The sequence below is a fragment of the Sprattus sprattus genome (assembly GCF_963457725.1).
Source record: "Sprattus sprattus genome assembly, chromosome: 3".
Classification (NCBI taxonomy): Eukaryota; Metazoa; Chordata; class Actinopteri; order Clupeiformes; family Clupeidae; genus Sprattus; species Sprattus sprattus.
The window spans coordinates 26,816,442-26,836,441 of record NC_137922.1 but is presented as its reverse complement, the minus strand read 5'-3'; the positions used below and the strand labels follow the sequence as shown (position 1 = coordinate 26,836,441).

The 20,000-nt window shown below is 46.1% G+C and overlaps 1 protein-coding gene across 1 annotated transcript in view; it reads left to right on the top strand.

Moving 5' to 3' along the window:
- epha6 (eph receptor A6) overlaps positions 1-20,000 on the top strand; it is a gene marked incomplete at its 3' end in the record, with an annotated part of 39,048 nt that overhangs the window by 803 nt on the left and 18,245 nt on the right. The window contains exons 2-4 of the mRNA XM_080834829.1: positions 16,803-17,024; positions 17,651-17,707; positions 17,913-18,303. Coding sequence (XP_080690955.1) covers positions 16,821-17,024; positions 17,651-17,707; positions 17,913-18,303 — 652 coding nt within the window. The 5' untranslated portion in view covers positions 16,803-16,820. The remainder of the gene's footprint in view (positions 1-16,802; positions 17,025-17,650; positions 17,708-17,912; positions 18,304-20,000) is intronic.

Here is a 20,000-nt window from a genome sequence, read left to right as displayed (position 1 = left end):
ACCCTTCAGAACCCCATTGGACCCTTTAGAACTCCATTGGACCCTTTAGAACTCCATCGGAACCTAACCCTTTAGAACTCCATCGGACCCTAACCCTTTAGAACCCCATCGGACCCTAACCCTTTAGAACCCCGTGGAGTTGGCGGTCCTCTGCTAGCCTTCTCTCCCAATACTGCCACTCCCAGTTCTGGAATCCCGACCAGCTCTGACAAGGAAGCATGCATCCCAGGCTCCACATTCCATTGTTGTGTGTTTCTGACCGCATGGAGATCCCACTGGAGGCAGTTATTCAGCAGGATGTTGGTGAGGCAGATTATTTTTAGAGTACATTTTGCAGCCCCTCCCCTAGTGGTGTGAGCGGTGTGGGCACTGAACAGGGCTGCTCAGTCAAGGGTGATGGTCAGGGACGGACTGGCCATCGGGCATACCGGGCGTTTGCCCGCTGGGCCGGGGTGCAATATGGGCCGATGGTCCCGAATTTTAATTTTTTATTTTTTTCCCCATATAATGGTCTGACCGGCTGGCCCACGAAATTAGTTCATCAGCGGCCCTACTGACACTGGGCTGGCCCAATCACATCCCCTGGGCTGACCCAACACAAACCCCTTTCGATTTGGACCTGCCTACATAATGCATTAGGACGGTAAACAGCGTGGCCCATGGCCTTGACTTGCTTGACACGCGCACGCTAGTCTGCGGCCCATTGGCCGTCTTCTTGAGTGACTAGGGTCTCGTCCAATCATATCAGCAAACATCTTCTACCTTTAGCTAAACTTTGCCATCAGCTCCCGTGGATGACAGTGCTGGTGGCTACTAGTGATGGGAAGTTCGGATCATTTTACCGACTCGAATCTTTGAATCTCGTTCAGTAAAATGAACGAATCTTTTTTCGAGTCACTCGTTCATTTTAACGGGGGGGGGGGGGGGGGGGGGGTGCTACTCAACATTTTTAAATTTTATAGCCAATTCACTGGCGTAAATACGTCCACTACAAATACGTATCATATTTTCATGGAGGTTACTACATGTAAACCAGCAGATACTAATTCCTGCATTCAAATAATATTATATGAAAGTTTGGATGAAACGGTCATTTATTATCACATAAGCATTTAATGATCACGGCAAACAATTACGCTGCACTGAACTGTAAGTAAAGTTTTAAAAAGTTAAAATAACTAAACCTGTAATTATTTCTTGTGAACGAATATCATTCACGTCTTACTAACCATAGACACTCGGAAGTGAACTAGGTTAATAAGTCCTTTCTGTTTCCTCTTCTGAGCCTATGCAGGTTACGTGAAAAAATATCCAGAGCCCAGTCAAAATGAACGAAACATTTCGGTTTTCTTTAGCTTCCCATGCTGAGCCTATGCAGATCACGTGAAAAATGATCCAAATACTTGTATCCGGCAGATGACCTAATCGTTCACCTCCCGACCGTCTTTGGATCAACGTTTCGTTCATCTGCCGGATATCGTTCAATGATTCGTTCTTTTGCCGGATATCAGTCTTTCGTTCAATGATTCGTTCTTTCGCCAACCGTGTCTTTGGATCTATGATTCGTTCATCTGCCGGATATGGGTATTTCGTTCAATGATTCGTTCTTTTGCCGGATCGTTCAATGATTCGTTCTTTTGCCGGATCGTTCAATGTTTCGTTCTTTTGCCAAACGTGTCTGTTTCGTTCAATGATTCGTTCTTTTGACAACCGTGTCTTTGGATCTATGATTCGTTCATCTGCCGGATATGGATCGTTGGATCCTTTTCCACGTGACCTGCATAGGCTCAGTAGCCTACAGTCAGCTAGAGGAAACAGAAATGATTCGTTCTTTTTCCGACTGGGTCTCTTGGATACGGGTCTTTGGATCATTTTTACGTGACCTGCATTCAACAAATCATTTCTGTTTCCTTGGCTTAGCCAATGCAACAGTCCCAGTTGTCCCGATGCGCGGTCATGAACGAGAAAAAGAACGAATCTTTTTTTGAGAGGACTCGTTACTCTCGAGTCGTTGTAAGGATTCGTTCAAAATGAACGAATCGTTCACGAACGACACATCACTAGTGGCTACAGCCAGGGAGATACGATACAACGACCTACGGTAAGCTTACTGATCATGAATTAAAACGTCTCTAAAATATGTTTGACTTAGAACCTATGTTCTATGGCCAAGTTCGTTTGCATAGCTAAATACAAGACAAGTCTGTAGCTGTTGCTAGCCCTCAGCCTACTGTACTCTGAAACAGCCAGCCGTTAGCCTACACTCTATGTTGTGTGTTTGAGTGGTGCGCGGTGCCATGTCAATTGTTCCGAAAGCCCAGTATTCCCAAACCCTGGTATTCCGAAAATATGCCAATTTGTCCAGATACCGAATTATGATAGCCCGTTATACGCTCCAGTTTTCCCGTCCCCCCCGAAGTTCAGGGGCGTAGTTCAAACGTTAATGCCACCTCATCAAGCGCGTTTCCTACAGGAGGAAATAGACTCCCTTCTAGAAAAGGGAGCAATACAGCCTGTCCTCTCGGTGACGAGAGCAGGGGGTTCTTCAGTCGCTATTTTCATGGAAAATATCGACCGATCTTATACCTCCGTATTCTGAACAAAGCTTTAAAGTGTATGATGTGTATTGCATTTAGATTAATTAAGACCACCACCTTAACACACAAACTCTTGTTGAACTCATACAGTAGTAGGTTCAGTGACGTGCGGTGAGACAGCTGTCTTCTGGAGCTTCTGCGAGCCCGTGAATCAATGTTTCGTTGGAATCATGATGTAACGTTGTTGTAGCGGGAATACAGCAATGCTATTTGTATTTTCTAATTGGCAGGTCATATGTATGATTTCTAGACTTCGCTAAGCACTGAAGCGACTGAAACGGTGAATTTTGATCACATTCAGCGAAGTTAACAGGTAAAACGGGAGAAAAATAGGGCGTCTTTAGGCCGTCCTGCCTAAAAGTAGGGCGTCCCGTTTCTTCTTATTTTTTAGTAGACTATAGGGCAGACGCCCTGCTAGCTATAAGCCTGGTTGGTGTAGACATTCGAGATTAAAAAGGTGTGTTATCGAATTTAGTGGGCCGGTCTGGTTCAAAATGCCCGGGCCGATTTTTTGTCCCAGTCCGCCCCTGGTGATGGTGCACACACACGCACGCACACACACACACACAACCACACAGTGCCAAACTGACAGAGAACCAAGGAAACCACAGAGTGTAAAAACACAGACCAGTTACACCCAACCAGAAACACAACGGCAGTGATGAAGTGATGAATGTTGAAGTTGAAGATGACGTTGACAATGATGATGATGGCGATGACAGTCGTGTGACGCAGGATGGTGCGGCATATTTGTATTAGTATAAATTAAATCATCCATCCATCAGCCAGAGAGATGAAGCCGCACATGAGATGGCTGTATGAATGCTTTCTGGGAAGATGTCGAAACCTCTTTCTTTAATTATGGAATTCAGCTTTTTATAAAACTCCCCTTATAATTCACCTGAAGCCCCAGGCAATGCAGTGTGTGTGTGTGTGTGTGTGTGTGTGTGTGTGTGTGTGTGTGTGTGTGTGTGTGTGTGTGTGTGTGTGTGTGTGTGTGTGTGTCATTAACATTGAGTCCTTGCTATTCACATAATATTGGTGTGAGAACTGAAAATAGGTCAGTTTCTAAATATTGTTTATTTTTGGTATTGACTACATTTCCCATACTGACAGTCCATACTCCCCCCCCCCTCCCCCCTCCCCCCTCCCCCTCTTTCCTTTTCCACTCTCCCTTTCTCTCTCTCTCTCCTTTTCTCTCTCCTTCTTTCCTCCTCTCTCCCTCTCTCTCTCTCTTTCTCTCCTTCTCTCTCTCTTTCTCTCCACCTCCCTCCCTCTCTCTCTTTCTCTCTCTCTCACTCGCTCCTCCTCTTTCTCTATCTCTTTCTCTCCATCTCCTATTTTTCTCCCCTCTCTCTCTCTCACTCTCTTTCTCTTTCTCTCTCTCATTTTCATTCTCTCTCTTTCTCTCTTTTACTCTCTCTCTCTCTCTCTCTCTCTCTCCTTAATCTCTTTCTGCTTGGAGCCAGATGGAATGTTCACCTTCTCCGGACTAATGACTGTTTGCTTATCAATTTAATTTGTTTGGTTGTGTGTGTACGTGTGTGTGCGTGTGTGTATGTGTGGGTGCGTGTGTGTGTGTGCATGTGTGTGTGTTTGTGAGATACCCTAAGGGGATATGCAGCTGAAGGTCTGTGTACATGCTGTTGTTCATGCTTAATATGGATCTCACTCTCTGTCTCTGTCTCTGTCTCTGTCGCGCACACATGATGCAAAGCCCTGTAGCATCTCACAGATGCCTGTGTGTGTGTGTATGTCTGTGTGTGTGTGTGTGTGTGTGTGTGTGTGTGTGTGTGTGTGTGTGTGTGTGTGTGTGTGTGTGTGTGTGTGTGAGTGTGGATGCATCATCATCTCCCTTGACACTCTTGGCACTAATGTGTGCACCTGTCATCTAAGCATCAGCTAGAGCAAGAAGACACACACACACAAACACACGCACACACGCACACACGCACACGCACACACACACACACACACACACACACACACACACAGACACAGACACAGACACAGACACAGACACAGACACAGACACAGACACAGACACAGACACAGACACAGACACAGACACAGACACACACAGACACACAAACATCAACAATCCATTCATTCAAAGCCAAAGAGCAGAATGGCAGGCAGTGATTTAGGCAGGAGGAATGTAGGAATGACCATGTATCAAGCAGACAGGTGAGTTAATTAATGTCCTAAAGTAGCCTTTCTGACTCAACCTGGCTGAGGCTTCTCCTCTGTGTCAACCCTGTAGATCTCTCCCCCAAACTGGTCTCCTCTCGTCTCCTCAACCCTGTAGATCTCTCCCTCGAACTGGACTCCTTGTCTCCTCAACCCTGTAGATCTCTCCCTCGAACTGGACTCCTTGTCTCCTCTACTCCCTTTAACTAGACTCCTCTCGTCTCCTCTCTGTCAACCCTCTAGATCTCTCCCTCAAACTGGTCTCCTCTCGTCTCCCTTTATGTCAACCCTGTAGATTCCTCCCTCAAACTGGACTTCTCTCGTCTCCTCAACCCTGTAGATCTCTCCCTCAAACTGGTCTCCTCTCATCTCCTCAACCCTGTAGATCTCTCCCTCAAACTGGTCTCCCCTCATCTCCTCTCATCTCCTCAACCCTGTAGATTTCTCCCTCAAACTGGTCTCCCCTCGTCTCCTCTCATCTCCTCAACCCTGTAGATCTCTCCCTCAAACTGGTCTCCCCTCGTCTCCTCTCATCTTCTCAACCCTGTAGATCTCTCCCTCAAACTGGTCTCCCCTCATCTCCCTTTCTGTCAATCCTGTAGATCTCTCCCTCAAACTGGTCTCCTTTCCTCTGTCAACCCTGTAGCTCTCTCCCTCAAACTGGTCTCCTCTTGTCTCCTCAACCCTGTAGATCTCTCCCTCAAACTGGTCTCCTCTCGTCTCCCTTTCTGTCAATCCTGTAGATCTCTCCCTCAAACTGGTCTCCTTTCCTCTGTCAACCCTGTAGCTCTCTCCCTCAAACTGGTCTCCTCTTGTCTCCTGAACCCTGAAGATCTCTCCCTCAAACTGGTCTCCTCTCCTCTCTTCTGGTCTCCTCTGGACTCCTCTCATCACCTCTGGTCTCCTCTCGTCTTCTCTCGTCTCCTCTGTGTCAACCCTGTAGATCTCTCCCTCAAACTGGTCTCCTCTCGTCTCCCTTTCTGTCAATCCTGTAGATCTCTCCCTCAAACTGGTCTCCTTTCCTCTGTCAACCCTGTAGCTCTCTCCCTCAAACTGGTCTCCTCTTGTCTCCTCAACCCTGTAGATCTCTCCCTCAAACTGGTCTCCTCTTGTCTCCTGAACCCTGAAGATCTCTCCCTCAAACTGGTCTCCTCTCCTCTCTTCTGGTCTCCTCTGGACTCCTCTCATCACCTCTGGTCTCCTCTCGTCTTCTCTCGTCTCCTCTGTGTCAACCCTGTAGATCTCTTCCTCAAACTGGTCTCCTCTCGTCTCCTCAACCCTGTAGATCTCTCCTGACAGAACCGCAATAAGCACGCTTATGTTTCTGTAGGTAGGCAGCTTGGACACCCTCTCTTAGCTTCTGCTTAGAGAAAGGCCGCTGTCAAGCTAAGAAGGCACCGGATGCCTAAAAGAGCCCGGGTGACGTAATGTTGATTCTTGAGTGACAGTTTCTATGCCAACGTTAGCATTACGTAAGCCGGTCACCGCGTACCCCGCATCTATATTGCTAAAAGCAATTCCTCCTTTTGTGCGACAATATTAAGCGACTAAAAAGTAGCTGATGGCTTTCGAACAACTCTTGAGACTCTCTGACTGATAGCCAAAAAGTGTCGGGGTACAAAGTGTCCGTTTAGGCACAATATTAAGCGACTAAAAATTTTAGCTACACCTGCCTGATGGTATTCTGTAAGTTAGCAATGTCCGCTAGCATATCAAAGCTAGCAATCCCCCGTTATTCTTTAGTAAAATGTTGTGCAAACAATGCCCTGTTTTGTTCAAATGTAACTGTGGGTGCCGTCAGATATGTCTAAAAATCACAACACATTAAGGAGTGTCTTAATTTAAGCACAACAACAGATGAATAGCTTCAAGCTAACAAGACACTAGCACGAGCTAGCTAGCTGATGGAATGTGCTTACTTTGATACATACATTTGATTTATATAAACTAGCGAATCAACAACTTTCCTACCAAAGTCAAACATCAAGTACATGGTTGTTTTGGTTGGTTTATTGTAGGTCAAATACAAGCAAGCCGGTCTCAGGTAGCGAAGTTCAATGCAATATGCTCTGAAGTAAATCGCTTTATGAGCGATAAAGACCCGGGTGACGTATTGGCGTTGGCATAGCAACTGTCACTCAAGAGTTACATTACATCACCCGGGCTCTTTTAGGCATCCGGTGCCTTTTTAGCTTGACACCTCCCTGATAGCAGAATGTGTTGGCATTTATACATTTCAGTCAGGTAGAATACAAAGAAGAGGGAAGGGCCACACCCTTTAGGTGACCGGCAGTGAGGGGTTCACCTATGGGGGGAGGGGGGGGGGGGGGGGGGGGGGGGTGATACAAAGTTACAAAGGGTTTTAGAGGGAAGAGGGGGAGGGGGGTCACATGTCATTTGCTTAGGGAGAGACAGACAGAGTACACATCCAAAGTGAGTTGCAGAAACAAAATAAGGAGTTAGTGTCTTACTTCAACAGAATAGCAATGTTTTGCAGTTCCATCACTCCCTCAAATGTGACTCCTTTCGTCTCCTCAACCCTGTATATCTCTCCCTCAAACTCTACTCCTCTAGTCTCCTCAACCATGTAGATCTCTCCCTCAAACTGGTCTCCTCTCTGTCAACCCTGTAGATCTCTCCCTCAATCTCGACTCCTCTAGTCTCCTCAACCCTGTAGATCTCTCCCTCAAACTCGACTCCTCTAGTCTCCTCAACCCTGTAGATCTCTCCCTCAAACTCGACTCCTCTAGTCTCCTCAACCCTGTAGATCTCTCCCTCAAACTGATCTCCTCTCTGTCAACCCTGTAGATCTCTCCCTCAAACTGGTCTCCTCTCGTCTCCTCAACCCTGTAGATCTCTCCCTCAAACTGGTCTCCTCTCATCTCCTCAACCCTGTAGATCTCTCTCTCAAACTGGTCTCCTCTCATCTCCTCAACCCTGTAGATCTCTCTCTCAAACTGGTCTCCTCTCATCTCCTCAATGTCAACCCTGTAGATCTCTCCTCTCAGGGCTGCTGTGAAAGAGGAAGATGAGCTCAGACTGTTCCATGCCCTAACCCTTCCTAAATAAATACCACGGAAAATGCGCAAAAACACTGTGCGTTAAAGTGCGACCGCAGATTAAGCTGCGGTTGCAATCTTAGTAAATCAGGCCCTATAGGGCGGAGTAAACACAGATTGCCCAGCGCGGATTTGGTTTGGTCTTAAAATGAAAAAACACCCTTTGTTATTTATATTTTACCATGTTTTTAGCCGGAGGGGTGACCTCCAAACGATGGGGGCCCCCCCAAGGCAACGTAGCACTTATTTATATTTTAGCATGGTTTTAGTATTTAAAGGTGTGTTATTCTCTTCAGGTATTTATTTAAGACCCCCCATATTACTAAAACATTCAAATGAAAATGTACTTACCTCCTGGAGGATAGTCGTGATACCTCCAATGTCGACCTCCATGAACACCGAATGACCTTTGAGAACCTAAAAAGGAAAAAAAGATAGAAAGATTAATGGGAAGATAACATAGAATACTTACCTTAAAAGGGGTCTAGTGTGCTAATGTTGATGGTGAAAACCGGAGTTCAGACAGGAAACTCTCAGAGAAAAGATAAAAGATTAAAGATTTTATTAATGTAAGTACAAGGTAGTATGTTTGGTCATGGCGCCCTAGATCTGCTCAAGCTGCTGCTGCAAGATAAAGTTGCACATTGCAACTGCTGCAGCAAGATAAAGCTGCACATTGCAACTGCTGCTTAAACACAATTTACACTGTAATATGTTTCAGTTTCAGTGACCTATAAATGAAACCCAGCCTTGGTGAAAGCATGGGCAAGCTAAGTGAACTAAAATACCAGTGTCGATAATTAGTGACAATGTGTGTACCTCAGGTCGAAGACGGAGGTTGCTAATGACCTACCAGTGAATGTGATAAATAGAAAGAAGAATAGAATAAGAGAATGCCTGAACGATGACACAGTTGGTCATTTCAGACAGGAACTCTCAGAATAAGTCAAAGATTTTATTAATGTAAATACAAGGTAGTATGTTTGGTCATGGCGCCCTAGATCTGCTCAAGCTGCTGCTGCAAGATAAAGCTGCACATGCAACTGCTGCAGCAAGATTAACAGCAGCTTGAACACAATTTACACTGTAAATTGCTGCCACAATAAATACAAGCAGGATTTAACGAAAACCCCGACATGGCAGATGGACGCCAGACATGTGTGCTGCTGCAACATGTTTCAGTTTCAGTGACCTATAAATGAAACCCAGCCTTGGTGAAAGCATGGGCAAGCTAAGTGAACTAAAATACCAGTGTCGATAACTAGTGACAATGTGTGTACCTCAGGTCGAAGACGGAGGTTGCTAATGACCTACCAGTGAATGTGATACATAGAAAGAAGAATAGAATAAGAATGCCTGAACAATGACAAGCAAGCTGGAGTGACACCCCCCAAAGAGCAACAATGTGAAGAATAAACAACAGGTTAAGGGGTCCCAGCACCACCTGAGCATTACTCATAAGCTTTTGGCCATTGACAATGTCTTTGGCGTTAGGTCTGACATATTCAATTCAATTTAATTTGTATAGCGCCATAATAATACAATTGCCTCTAGGTGCTTAACAGGGCCCAGCCTGAACCCCCTTAGTGCATGCACAACGGCAACAGGGGCAAGTAAAAACTCCCTGTTGGGCAGGAAGAAACCTTAAGCAGAACCACGGCACATAAGGGGGGACCCATCTGCTTAAGGTCGGCCGGGTGGAGACAGGAAGGTGGGACGGGGAAGGGTTGTGTTCATAAGCTGAGATGACCAGCGGCCCATTCTTTAAGGGTGGCAGCCGGTACTTTAGGCGCAGCACTGTGGCAGCTCCGATCCTGAAGGAATGAGGCGTGTATGCTTTAGGATCCAAGCCGCAGCTGGCAAATGGATTCCAGCTTTTGAAGACCAGGCTCTGGTCATGGGCTTGCCGTCCAGAGTGAGGAACAGGGGCTCATCGGGGGCAGCAGAACATCGGGAGGCGCGATATGGAAGATAAGGGACAGAAATCATTGTTAGAGGCAGAAATAATGATAGGCACACCCTTTCAAAATGTATCAGTTTGAGTTTTAAAATTAGAGTGAGTGGTCGTGATCTAATAAGAGATCGGACATGGTAAGGTCCGAAGTGGGATTGAAACAACAACATAACTTACAGCGAGAATTGCGCGTATTTCGTGGACTCCGTAGTACAGATGGAAAAGCAATGTACAATCTGAAAGCCTCCGAGGCTTTATCAATATAGCTACCATTTGTAGTGGTGTAGTACTCCACCCTTTGCTTGTGATTTTGATGGCACCCAGCCCTTTATTCATGCTCTGACAGGTTTAATGAACCCAGAGCAAGGCGATCACACACAGTATCTTCCGAATGACAGCCTCTCTCAGCCAGGGAAAAGCAGACTGAGTTTATATTATTACAAATTGAGAAAACAAAGTACACACGAATTACAACAGATACATGGGGACACATCGGAAACCTCTCTCATTGCGTCAGTTGATGCATGACGCATGGTTACTATGAAAGCTTATGCTGTAAATGAAAACTTGTGCTGTCCTCCGGCAAAATCCTCGGATGCCCACGCTTGGTTCAAGTTAGCTTGTTCAGAATAACAGACTTGTGGAAGACGGCTTAGCGAAAGAATGTGTTTATTCAATCACATGCCACGGTCAGCTCCATACAACACAAGCATGCACAAGGCACGTCTGCATGTTGAGGAGTCGGTCTCCTTGCTTCTTCTTCTTCTTCTCATTACAAAAAGGTTGTGACACTTATAGTATGGAATTAACATGTAAACAATACAGAGAAATGAAAGGTGTGTCCATAAATGAAAGTAGGAAGTATTACCTAATATGGTCTTACTCAATTAGGTCTAAATTAATTAAGTGTCTGTCTGGGGTCCTGGCAACCATTGATCTCCAGCTGTCTTTAAGACGCTGGACAAAAGACAGGATATACCTTGATGTATCATTAGCAAATGGTCAGGGAGGAAGCCGGCCTGACGTTCCGTCTGTGTGACCCCTATGCGTATTCACAGAATGGGCCTTTTGCTATGAGGCATATGAGATTATACCTAGATGCATATTAGATTATATTATGTAACTAAAACCTATATATTTGACTGAATCTAACATGGTCTAGCTAACCAGCACGTTGATAGAAGCTCTTATACGAATACATCAACTACAATATACTACTTAACATGGTAATGAGAGTTGGTTACATGCCAGGCCCATACGCATCAGCTGGGTAACATCTATGACAACGACTGTTCTATGACTGACATCATTCACGTCGCACGGGTCCGCCCATAGTGCCTCACTACCCATAGTGCCTACCGCAACGGTAAATACAAATATCTCGCAAACTATGAATTCAAAATCTTCAAAATCAAGGATGCACAGGTTCACGACATGCGTAGCTACAAGCGAAATCTCATACTAAGGTAAATACCGTCGGGGAGATACGCCCTAGACGGACGCACCGACACACAGAGATTTCTGGATTAATGCACAATGAAGGAGTTTATAATCGGAATGTTTAAACAGCGTGAAAGCAGCACAGAAGGAGGTGAAGTGAGACCAAGCAATGTCATAGGAATTCAGTGTTGATTTGGCCATCCCCAACCTCATATAGTGTGCAGCTGAAGAGAGAAACGGCGGACTGAAGACTGAATCATTCCCCTATACGAAGTAATTTAACCTCGGGAAGGGAAGCCCGCATAGACGCTACCCAACAGAACCTACGCTGTAATATAACTTGCATGTGTATGCCAACGATTTTTCAGCAGACACAACTCAAATCCTTCGTTTGGCTTTCAACTTGTTATTAACAGTAATCTCAACCATTTCAGCGATTTAACATTGTTAATTTACATTAGAGTTCCACATTAGAACTCCACATTGGAGTTCCACACTAGAACTCTACACCAGAGCTCCACATCAGAGCTCCACACCAGAGCTCTGCATTTGAGCTCCACACTAGGGGCCTGATTTACTAACAGGATTGCGCCCATTTTCTGGCGTAAAATAGCGGTCGTAACGAAAAACGGTATTTACTAAGCTGGCGCAGCGCATATTAACGCTTTGAGGGTGTGTACCTGCAAACAGGTGGGATGGTTCGGAAACGTGGGTGGTAACGTAGGCGTGTAGTGCTATTTAATGGGAGGAGTGCGCCTAAAGATGAACTGCGTGGTATTTACTAAACTGCCCGGCGAGCGCACATCTCTGATTTGCAGGCTAATTCTCCGCCTCATAAAAGCACGTCTTAACCAAGCGCATTTCCACTGAGTCTGAAAACGTTGATATGGCAGCAGCAAGGCAAAGACAAAGACAGAGACAGCGAACAGAAATATTTGTTTCAACTCGTATAATTCATATATTCATATATATGAAATTAAACTTTCCGAACGTAATTGGAGAAATTGATCGCACCCACATGCAAACAGTCCCACCTTCAATCCGCGAACACGTTTACCGAAACAGAAAGCACACATATTCAATGAATGTCCAGGTCATATGTGATGCCAACATGACCATTACTTACGTGGAAGTGGTCTGTCCATGACAGTTTTATCTTTCGGAATAGTGCCATTTATCCATGATTGAGCAACGGTGATTTTGGAGAGGCCTGTCTACTTGGTAAATGTATTTGTTTCAGTGGGGATATATTGTAGTGAACCCATGTCCCTTGTAGAACGTATTAATCTCGCCATGTACACATATATATTGTTATAATAGACAGTTTATGCATTAATGCCACCAATAGCATATTATTTATAATCGTTTTCTTTTAAACATCTCGCTGTAGATGATGGCGGGCAAAACAACAATATAACCCATTGAATCAGGTTCAGTGATTGAGCGAACGTGAACCAATATATCTATCTCGCTATCTATTCGCTATCTATTCGCTGAACCTTAGTTTTTACTTCCTCGAATCTCCATGGTGGCAGTAACTTGCTGGCAAGTTCTCCAGTCTTTTAACGGTGCGCTAAATAATGATTGCCCAGCGCGTATCTGGCTTGATGAATATCACGGAAAATGCGGGGAATCACCGTGCGTTAATGTGCGCCTGGCAAAGATGCGTTCGCAAATCAATCTTAGTAAATCAGGCTCTTAAAAGGGCGGAGTAAGCACAGTTTGCCCAGCGCAGATCTGGCTTGATAAATACCAAGTAAAATGCGCAAAAACACCGTGCGTTAATTTGCGAACGCAGATTAAGAAGCGCTCGCATATTAGTAAATCAGGCCCTAGAACTCTATACTAGAACTCTACACTAGAACTCCACACTGGAGCTCCACACCATAACTCCACATTAGAGTGCCACACTAGAACTCCACATTGGAGCTCCACTCTACACTAGAACTCCACATTAGAGTTCCACACTAGAACTCCACATTGGAGCTCCACTCTACACTAGAACTCCACATTAGAGTTCCACATTAGAACTCCACATTAGAGCTCCACATCAGAGCTCTGCATTAGAACTCCACACTGGAGCTCCACATTAGAACTCCACATTAGGAGCTCCACATTAGACAGAAGTGCCTGTTACAAGGTTGGATAAAGCATGTAACATAATTCATGTAGTCCATTATCATTCTTTGTTATCAGTATCATTTATCATTTGTATCATCATATTCATTTCCTGCTGATAGTAATGTTAGATAGTGCATGTAGAATTAGGCTACTGGTTGTAGCTCATATTGTTATTTTGTGAATTGCTGCTGGAATTCATCTTTGTCATTAAAGTAACCTTACATTGAGGAGTGTATTTCTTCAGGCACAACAAAATCTTAACCAGATTGACATCATTACCTGAGAGGAGTAGTGGGTTATACAGTCCTTCAACGGAGAGGAGTAGTGGGTTATACAGCCCTTCAACGGAGAGGAGTAGTGGGTTATACAGCCCTTCAACAGAGAGGAGTAGTGGGTTATACGCCCTTCAACAGAGAGGAGTAGTGGGTTATACAGCCCTTCAACAGAGAGGAGTAGTGAGTTATACAGCCCTTCGACAGAGAGGAGTAGTGGGTTATACATTTCAATCTCCAAGTCCCCGGATTTCCAATACCGTCGGCAAGAAATAATGTTTTACCCACCAGCTTCCGTGATTGCGGCCTGCTCGCAGTAGGGATTCAACGGCGTTAGGACTTACATACGTTGCGATTAAGACGTACGGCTCCGCTTCAGGTTGGCAATCCATTGAAATACACAATCCTTCGAATATCCAAACGTATCCAAATCACGATTCGTATCCATCGATGAGGAAAAGGTCTTACAGTGTGGAGGCTATCCTATAAGCCTCAGTGTGGACGGCAAGTGTTCTCAACGCGTAGCAAATCTTTCTCCAGGCATGAGCTCTCTTTGCGTGGTGTTCCCGTTAAATATAAAGTTACAGAAGTGAACATAATTAGTCCTTTTTACCAGGTGCTGTTTGCATATTAAAACAGGAGTCTTTCTGTGAAGTGGGTTTCAGGCTACGATAAGACCGTGTGTTCCCCGCCATCCACACCTTTCCAGCAAATAAGCGGCATCATACTCAAGCTGAATGAGCCTGGAGACCGGAGGATTTAAACTAGCGCGGGCGTATGAGAGCGAAGGTGATTGGATAGGTTGTGTTGTCACTAATTAGGGGCGTCTCTACCGTTTCCTGTATGAACTTGGTCATTTAAAAAATTCCTACTTTTGAGAAACCATAAGTGGTTGAAAGTTAATTTAAAGAATTGTGAGTCCGTGCATTCTGACTGCCTTGGCAGCCAGAGCCTCTTTTCCTGTGCCTAACCCATGCCCTGGGTCATAAATCAGATGGTTGAGGGGCGGTTTGAGCTGATCATGTGCTGGAGTGGAGGGGGAGAGACACATGAGCGAAATCAAAGCATATCTGACACACACACACACACACACACACACACACACACACACACACCACACACTCCTTAGGGTCAGTTTGAGCTGATTATGTGCTAAAGGATGAGAGGGATGTGAACAATTGCACAGGAGATCTGAGATGCTATCTGATTGGTTGCTGTGATGAGTCAGAAGAGAAGGCCGAGAGGAGAGAGATAAGCTGCTGCCGTGGTGACGGGCCTCTCCGTGGTGACGGGCATCTCCATGCCGACAGGCTTCTCACCTGCTTCAGTGTAATTGGGTCTTAATCATGACGATCGGATTGAAACTCTCTCTGATATCTGAGCTGGGAGCTGAGATCATGTTGTGAACGCATAGTTTGGAAACTCATCAGGAAAGGAAGTTATTCTGAAGGTTAAAAAGTCAGCCGTGTGTCTGAGTGTCTGTCTGTGTGTGTCTGTGTGTGTGTGTGTGTGTGAGTGTGAGAGTGTGTGCGTGTGTGCCTGTTGTTTTGACAGCTGTGTGTGTGTGTTTTCATAGCTTTCCAGTTTGTATGTATGCGTGGCTTGTGTCATGTTTGCTTTTTTTGACAGCTGTGTGGTGTGTGGGGTTGAATGTTTAATATTTCAGCAAGAGACTTCTGTCTCGCCGAAATGTTAAACTTGTGTGGGTGTGTGTCTGTGTGTGTGTGTGTGTATGTAACGCACACACACACACAAGTTTAATATTTCGGCACATTGGCACATAGAGGGCCTGGAGTGTTGGTTTATAGTTATGATACAGTTACAGTATTTAGCTGTTGCACATTTGTCAAAAGCAACAAACAAAACATTAGAAAGATATTAGATGAAAAGCAGTAAATAAATAAATAACAAAGAAAAGTAAGTTATAAACAGTATTCATTTTAAGTAAAAACAAACAAATGATAATAATAACGATACCAAAACGTGGATCATATTTTTAAAGTATGCCTTAAACAAATTAACTCGTTAGACAGATGATGTTTTAAAAGGTGAGTTTTAAAAAGCTTTTTTAATGTACCAAGGCTGTCACTGGAATGGACAGTACTAGGCAGGTCACTTCAGCAGCAAGATACATGACTGATCTCCTGCTGCTGAGATAAGGCAAAGACACACACACACACATGTGTGTGTGTCTAGCCAGAGAGTCTAGCCAGAGGGTTAGGGTGAAGCTAGTGGTTCAGGAGATAAGGAGAGACTGTTCCTCCTGTGATCTCAGCTTTAGGTGTATTCACCATAAGCAAGGCAGCTCACAGAGCTAGAACACCCTCACACACACACACACACATTTACACACACACACAAACTCATGCACTCACACACAGGCACACACATACACACACACACACACACAGGCACACACACACAGGCACACACACACACACAAGCACACACAGGCTACATGATGTAAAAGTAGTGAAACCATTACCACTTTACCTTCCTGAGTTGCTAGGGATGCCATTTGATCAACCGTTGAGTATGAATTTTGACATGACTTGTAGACAAATAACCTCAAATAAATTATAGAATTGTAGCGTTGGTGATTGTTAGTATTAATAGTATTAATGAGTATTAACATATTTAGCATCTTTAGTGCTCAGTTTCTCTTGCTAGTCCATGTGCTCTCTAAGTGCTTAGAAGCTTGATTGCTGTCTGCAATGTTCAGAACACACACACACACACAAGTCACTGAACATCTCTTTTTCAGCACACAATCACACACACACACACACACACAAACACACGTCAGTGAACATCTCTTTTTCAGCACACACACACACACACACACACACACACACACACACACACACACACACACACACACACACACACACACGTCACTGAACATCTCTTTTTCAGGGCACACACACACACACACACACACACACACGTCACTGAAAATGTCTTTTTCAGCACACACACACACACACACCCACACACGTCACTGGACATCTCTTTTTCAGCACACACACACACGTCACTGAACATCTCTTTTTCAGCTCACACACACACACACACACCCACACACGTCACTGAACATCTCTTTTTCAGCACACACACGTCACTGAAAATCTCTCTCTTAACCCCCTAACCCACCACTCCTCTCCCCCAGTGGGACGCCATCACTGAGATGGACGAGCAGAACCGACCCATCCACACGTTCCAGGTGTGCCAGGTTCTGGAGCCGCACCAGAACAACTGGTTGCTGTCAGACTGGATCCCTCGTGAGGCCGCTCAGAAGGTGACTGTGGAGCTGCGCTTCACGCTGCGTGACTGCAACTCCATCCCCTGGGTCGCCGGCACCTGCAAGGAGACCTTCAACCTGCTCTACCAGGTTGTACCAAGTGTGTGCGCGTGCGTGTGTGTGTGTGTGTGTGTGTGTGTGTGTGTGTGTGTGTGTGTGTGTGTGTGTATGTGTATGAGAGAGAGAGTGTGTGTGTGGGAGAGAGAGTGTGTGTGTGTTTGTGTGTGTTTGTGTGTGTGTGTGTGTGTGTGTGTGTGTGAGAGAGAGAGTGTGTGTGTTTTTGTGTGTGTGTGTTTGTGTGTGTTTGTGTGTGTGTGTGTGTGTGTGTGTGTGTGTGTGTGTGTGTGTGTGTGTGTGTGTGTGTGTGTGTGAGAGACAGAGTGTGTGTGTGTTTTTGTGTGTCTGCTCTTTGGCTTTGAATGAATGGATTGTTGATGTTGTCCAATTCAATGGGTAAAGCGTGTGTGTTTGTGTGTGTGTGTGTGTGTGTGTGTGTGTGTGTGTGTGTGTGTGTGTGTGTGTGTGTGTGTGTGTGTGTGTGTGTGTGTGTGTGTGTGTGTGTGTGTGTGTGTGTGTGTGTGTGTGTGTTGAATTATTCCTATGTGCATGGAGTGGACTGGAGACAGTACTTTGTATACGTTCTTAAATAATCTTGTGGACAATTTTCTTTTTTTCTTTTAACCCCTTTTTTTATTTACTTTTAATTTTTTTACCAGGAGTCGGACGCGCCGCTGCCCCCCGCCCAGCGTCTGCACCCTGCCGACTACGCCAAGGTGTATAGATATATTGCTTTTTTTTTATGTACTCAGAGATATTTATTAATCTATTTATTAATTGTTATTTATTATTATTTAGCTGTGGAAGATAATGTCCACAGCATCCTAAGTGTTTAAGCTGTCTGTTGCTGCCTCTACTGTCTCGTTGTCTTTGTGACAATGACAATAAGGTACTTTGAACTTTGAACTTTGAACTTTGAAGGTGGACACCATCGCCGCAGACGAGAGCTTCACGCAGACGGACCTGGGCGACCGCGTGCTGCGGCTCAACACGGAGGTGCGTGAGGTCGGGCCCTTCATGCGGCGGGGGTTCCACCTGGCCTTCCAGGACGTGGGGGCCTGCATCGCGCTGGTGTCCGTGCGCGTGTTCTACAAGAAGTGCCCGTCCGTCCTGCGGAACCTGGCGGTGTTCCCAGACACGGTTCCACGCGCGGACTCCTCGTCGCTGGCGGAGGTGCGGGGTGTGTGTGTGGAGCACGCGGAGGAGAGGGACGCGCCCAAGCTCTACTGCGGCGCGGACGGAGACTGGCTGGTTCCGCTGGGGCGCTGTGTGTGCAGCATCGGCTACGAGGAGGCCCACGGACTCTGCTTGGGTGAGCACACCTTTCACTCACACACACACACACACACACACACACACTCACACACACATACACACACAGACACTGACACACACACGCATACACACACACAGCCCCCCATGTGTAAGGTGTGTTAGGTGTGTGTGTGTAGTGCCGAGTGTGTAAGCTGATCAGACAGCTAAACCCTCTGTGTGGAAGTCCCTGCAGTGCAGCTGAAAAGCAGCCTGAAGATGGCGTGCTGATGGGACAGAGCAGCCCCTAACTACAGCATCAGCCCCTAACTACAGAAGCCTCTAACTACAGCAGCAGCCCCTAACTACAGCATCAGCCCCTAACTACAGAAGCCTCTAACTAGAGCAGCAGCCTCTAACTACAGTAGCCCCTAACTACAGCAGCCCCTAACTACAGCAGCCCCTAACTACAGCAGCCTCTAACTACAGCAGCCCCTAACTACAGCAGCCCCTAATTACAGCAGCAGCCCCTAACTACAGCAGCCCCTAACTACAGCAGCCCCTAACTACAGCAGCAGCCCCTAACTACAGCAGCCCCTAACTACAGCAGCCCCTAACTACAGTAGCCTCTAACTACAGCAGCCTCTAACTACAGCAGCCCCTAACTACAGCATCCTCTAACTACAGCAGCAGCCCCTAACTACAGCAGCCTTTAACTACAGCAGCCCCTAACTACAGCAGCCCCTAACTACAGTAGCCTCTAACTACAGCAGCCTCTAACTACAGCAGCCCCTAACTACAAAAGCAGCCCCTAACTGCAGCAACAGCCTCTAACTACAGCAGCCCCTAACTACAAAAGCAGCCCCTAACTGCAGCAACAGCCTCTAACTACAGCAGCCTCTAACTACAGCAGCCCCTAACTACAAAAGCAGCCCCTAACTGCAGCAACAGCCTCTAACTACAAAAGCAGCCCCTAACTGCAGCAACAGCCTCTAACTACAGCAGCCCCTAATACCAACAGCAGCTCCTAACTACAGCAGCAGCCCCTAACTACAGCACCAGCCCCTAACTACAGCAGCCCCTAACTACAGCAGCAGCCCCTAACTACAGCACCAGCCCCTAACTACAGCAGCCCCTAACTACAGCAGCAGCCTCTAACTACAGCAGCCCCTAAATACAGCAGCCCCTAACTACAGCAGCAGCCCCTAACTACAGCTGCAACCTCTAACTACAGCAGCCCCTAACTACAGCAGCCCCTAACTACAGCAGCCTCTAACTACAGCAGACCCTAACTACAGCAGCAGCCCCTAACTACAGCAGCCCCTAACTACAGCAGCCCCTAACTACAGCTGCCCCTAACTACAGCAACCCCTAACTACAGCAGCATCCTCCATCTACACTAGCCCCTAACTACAGCAGCAGCCTCTAACTACAGCAGCAGCCCCTAACTACAGCAGCCTCTAACTACAGCAGCCCCTTACTACAGCAGCAGCCCCTAACTACAGCAGCAGCCTCTAACTACAGCAGCAGGATCTAACTACAGCAGCAGCCTCTAACTACAGCAGCAGCCCCTAACTACAGGAGTAGTCCCTAACTACAGCAGCAGCCCCTAACTACAGCAGCAGCCTCTAACTACAGCAGCCCCTAACTACAGCAGCCTAACTGCAGCAGCCCCTAACTACAGCAGCCCGCCTCTAACTACAGCAGCCTCTAACTACAGCAGCCCCTAACTACAGCAGCAGCCCCTAACTACAGCAG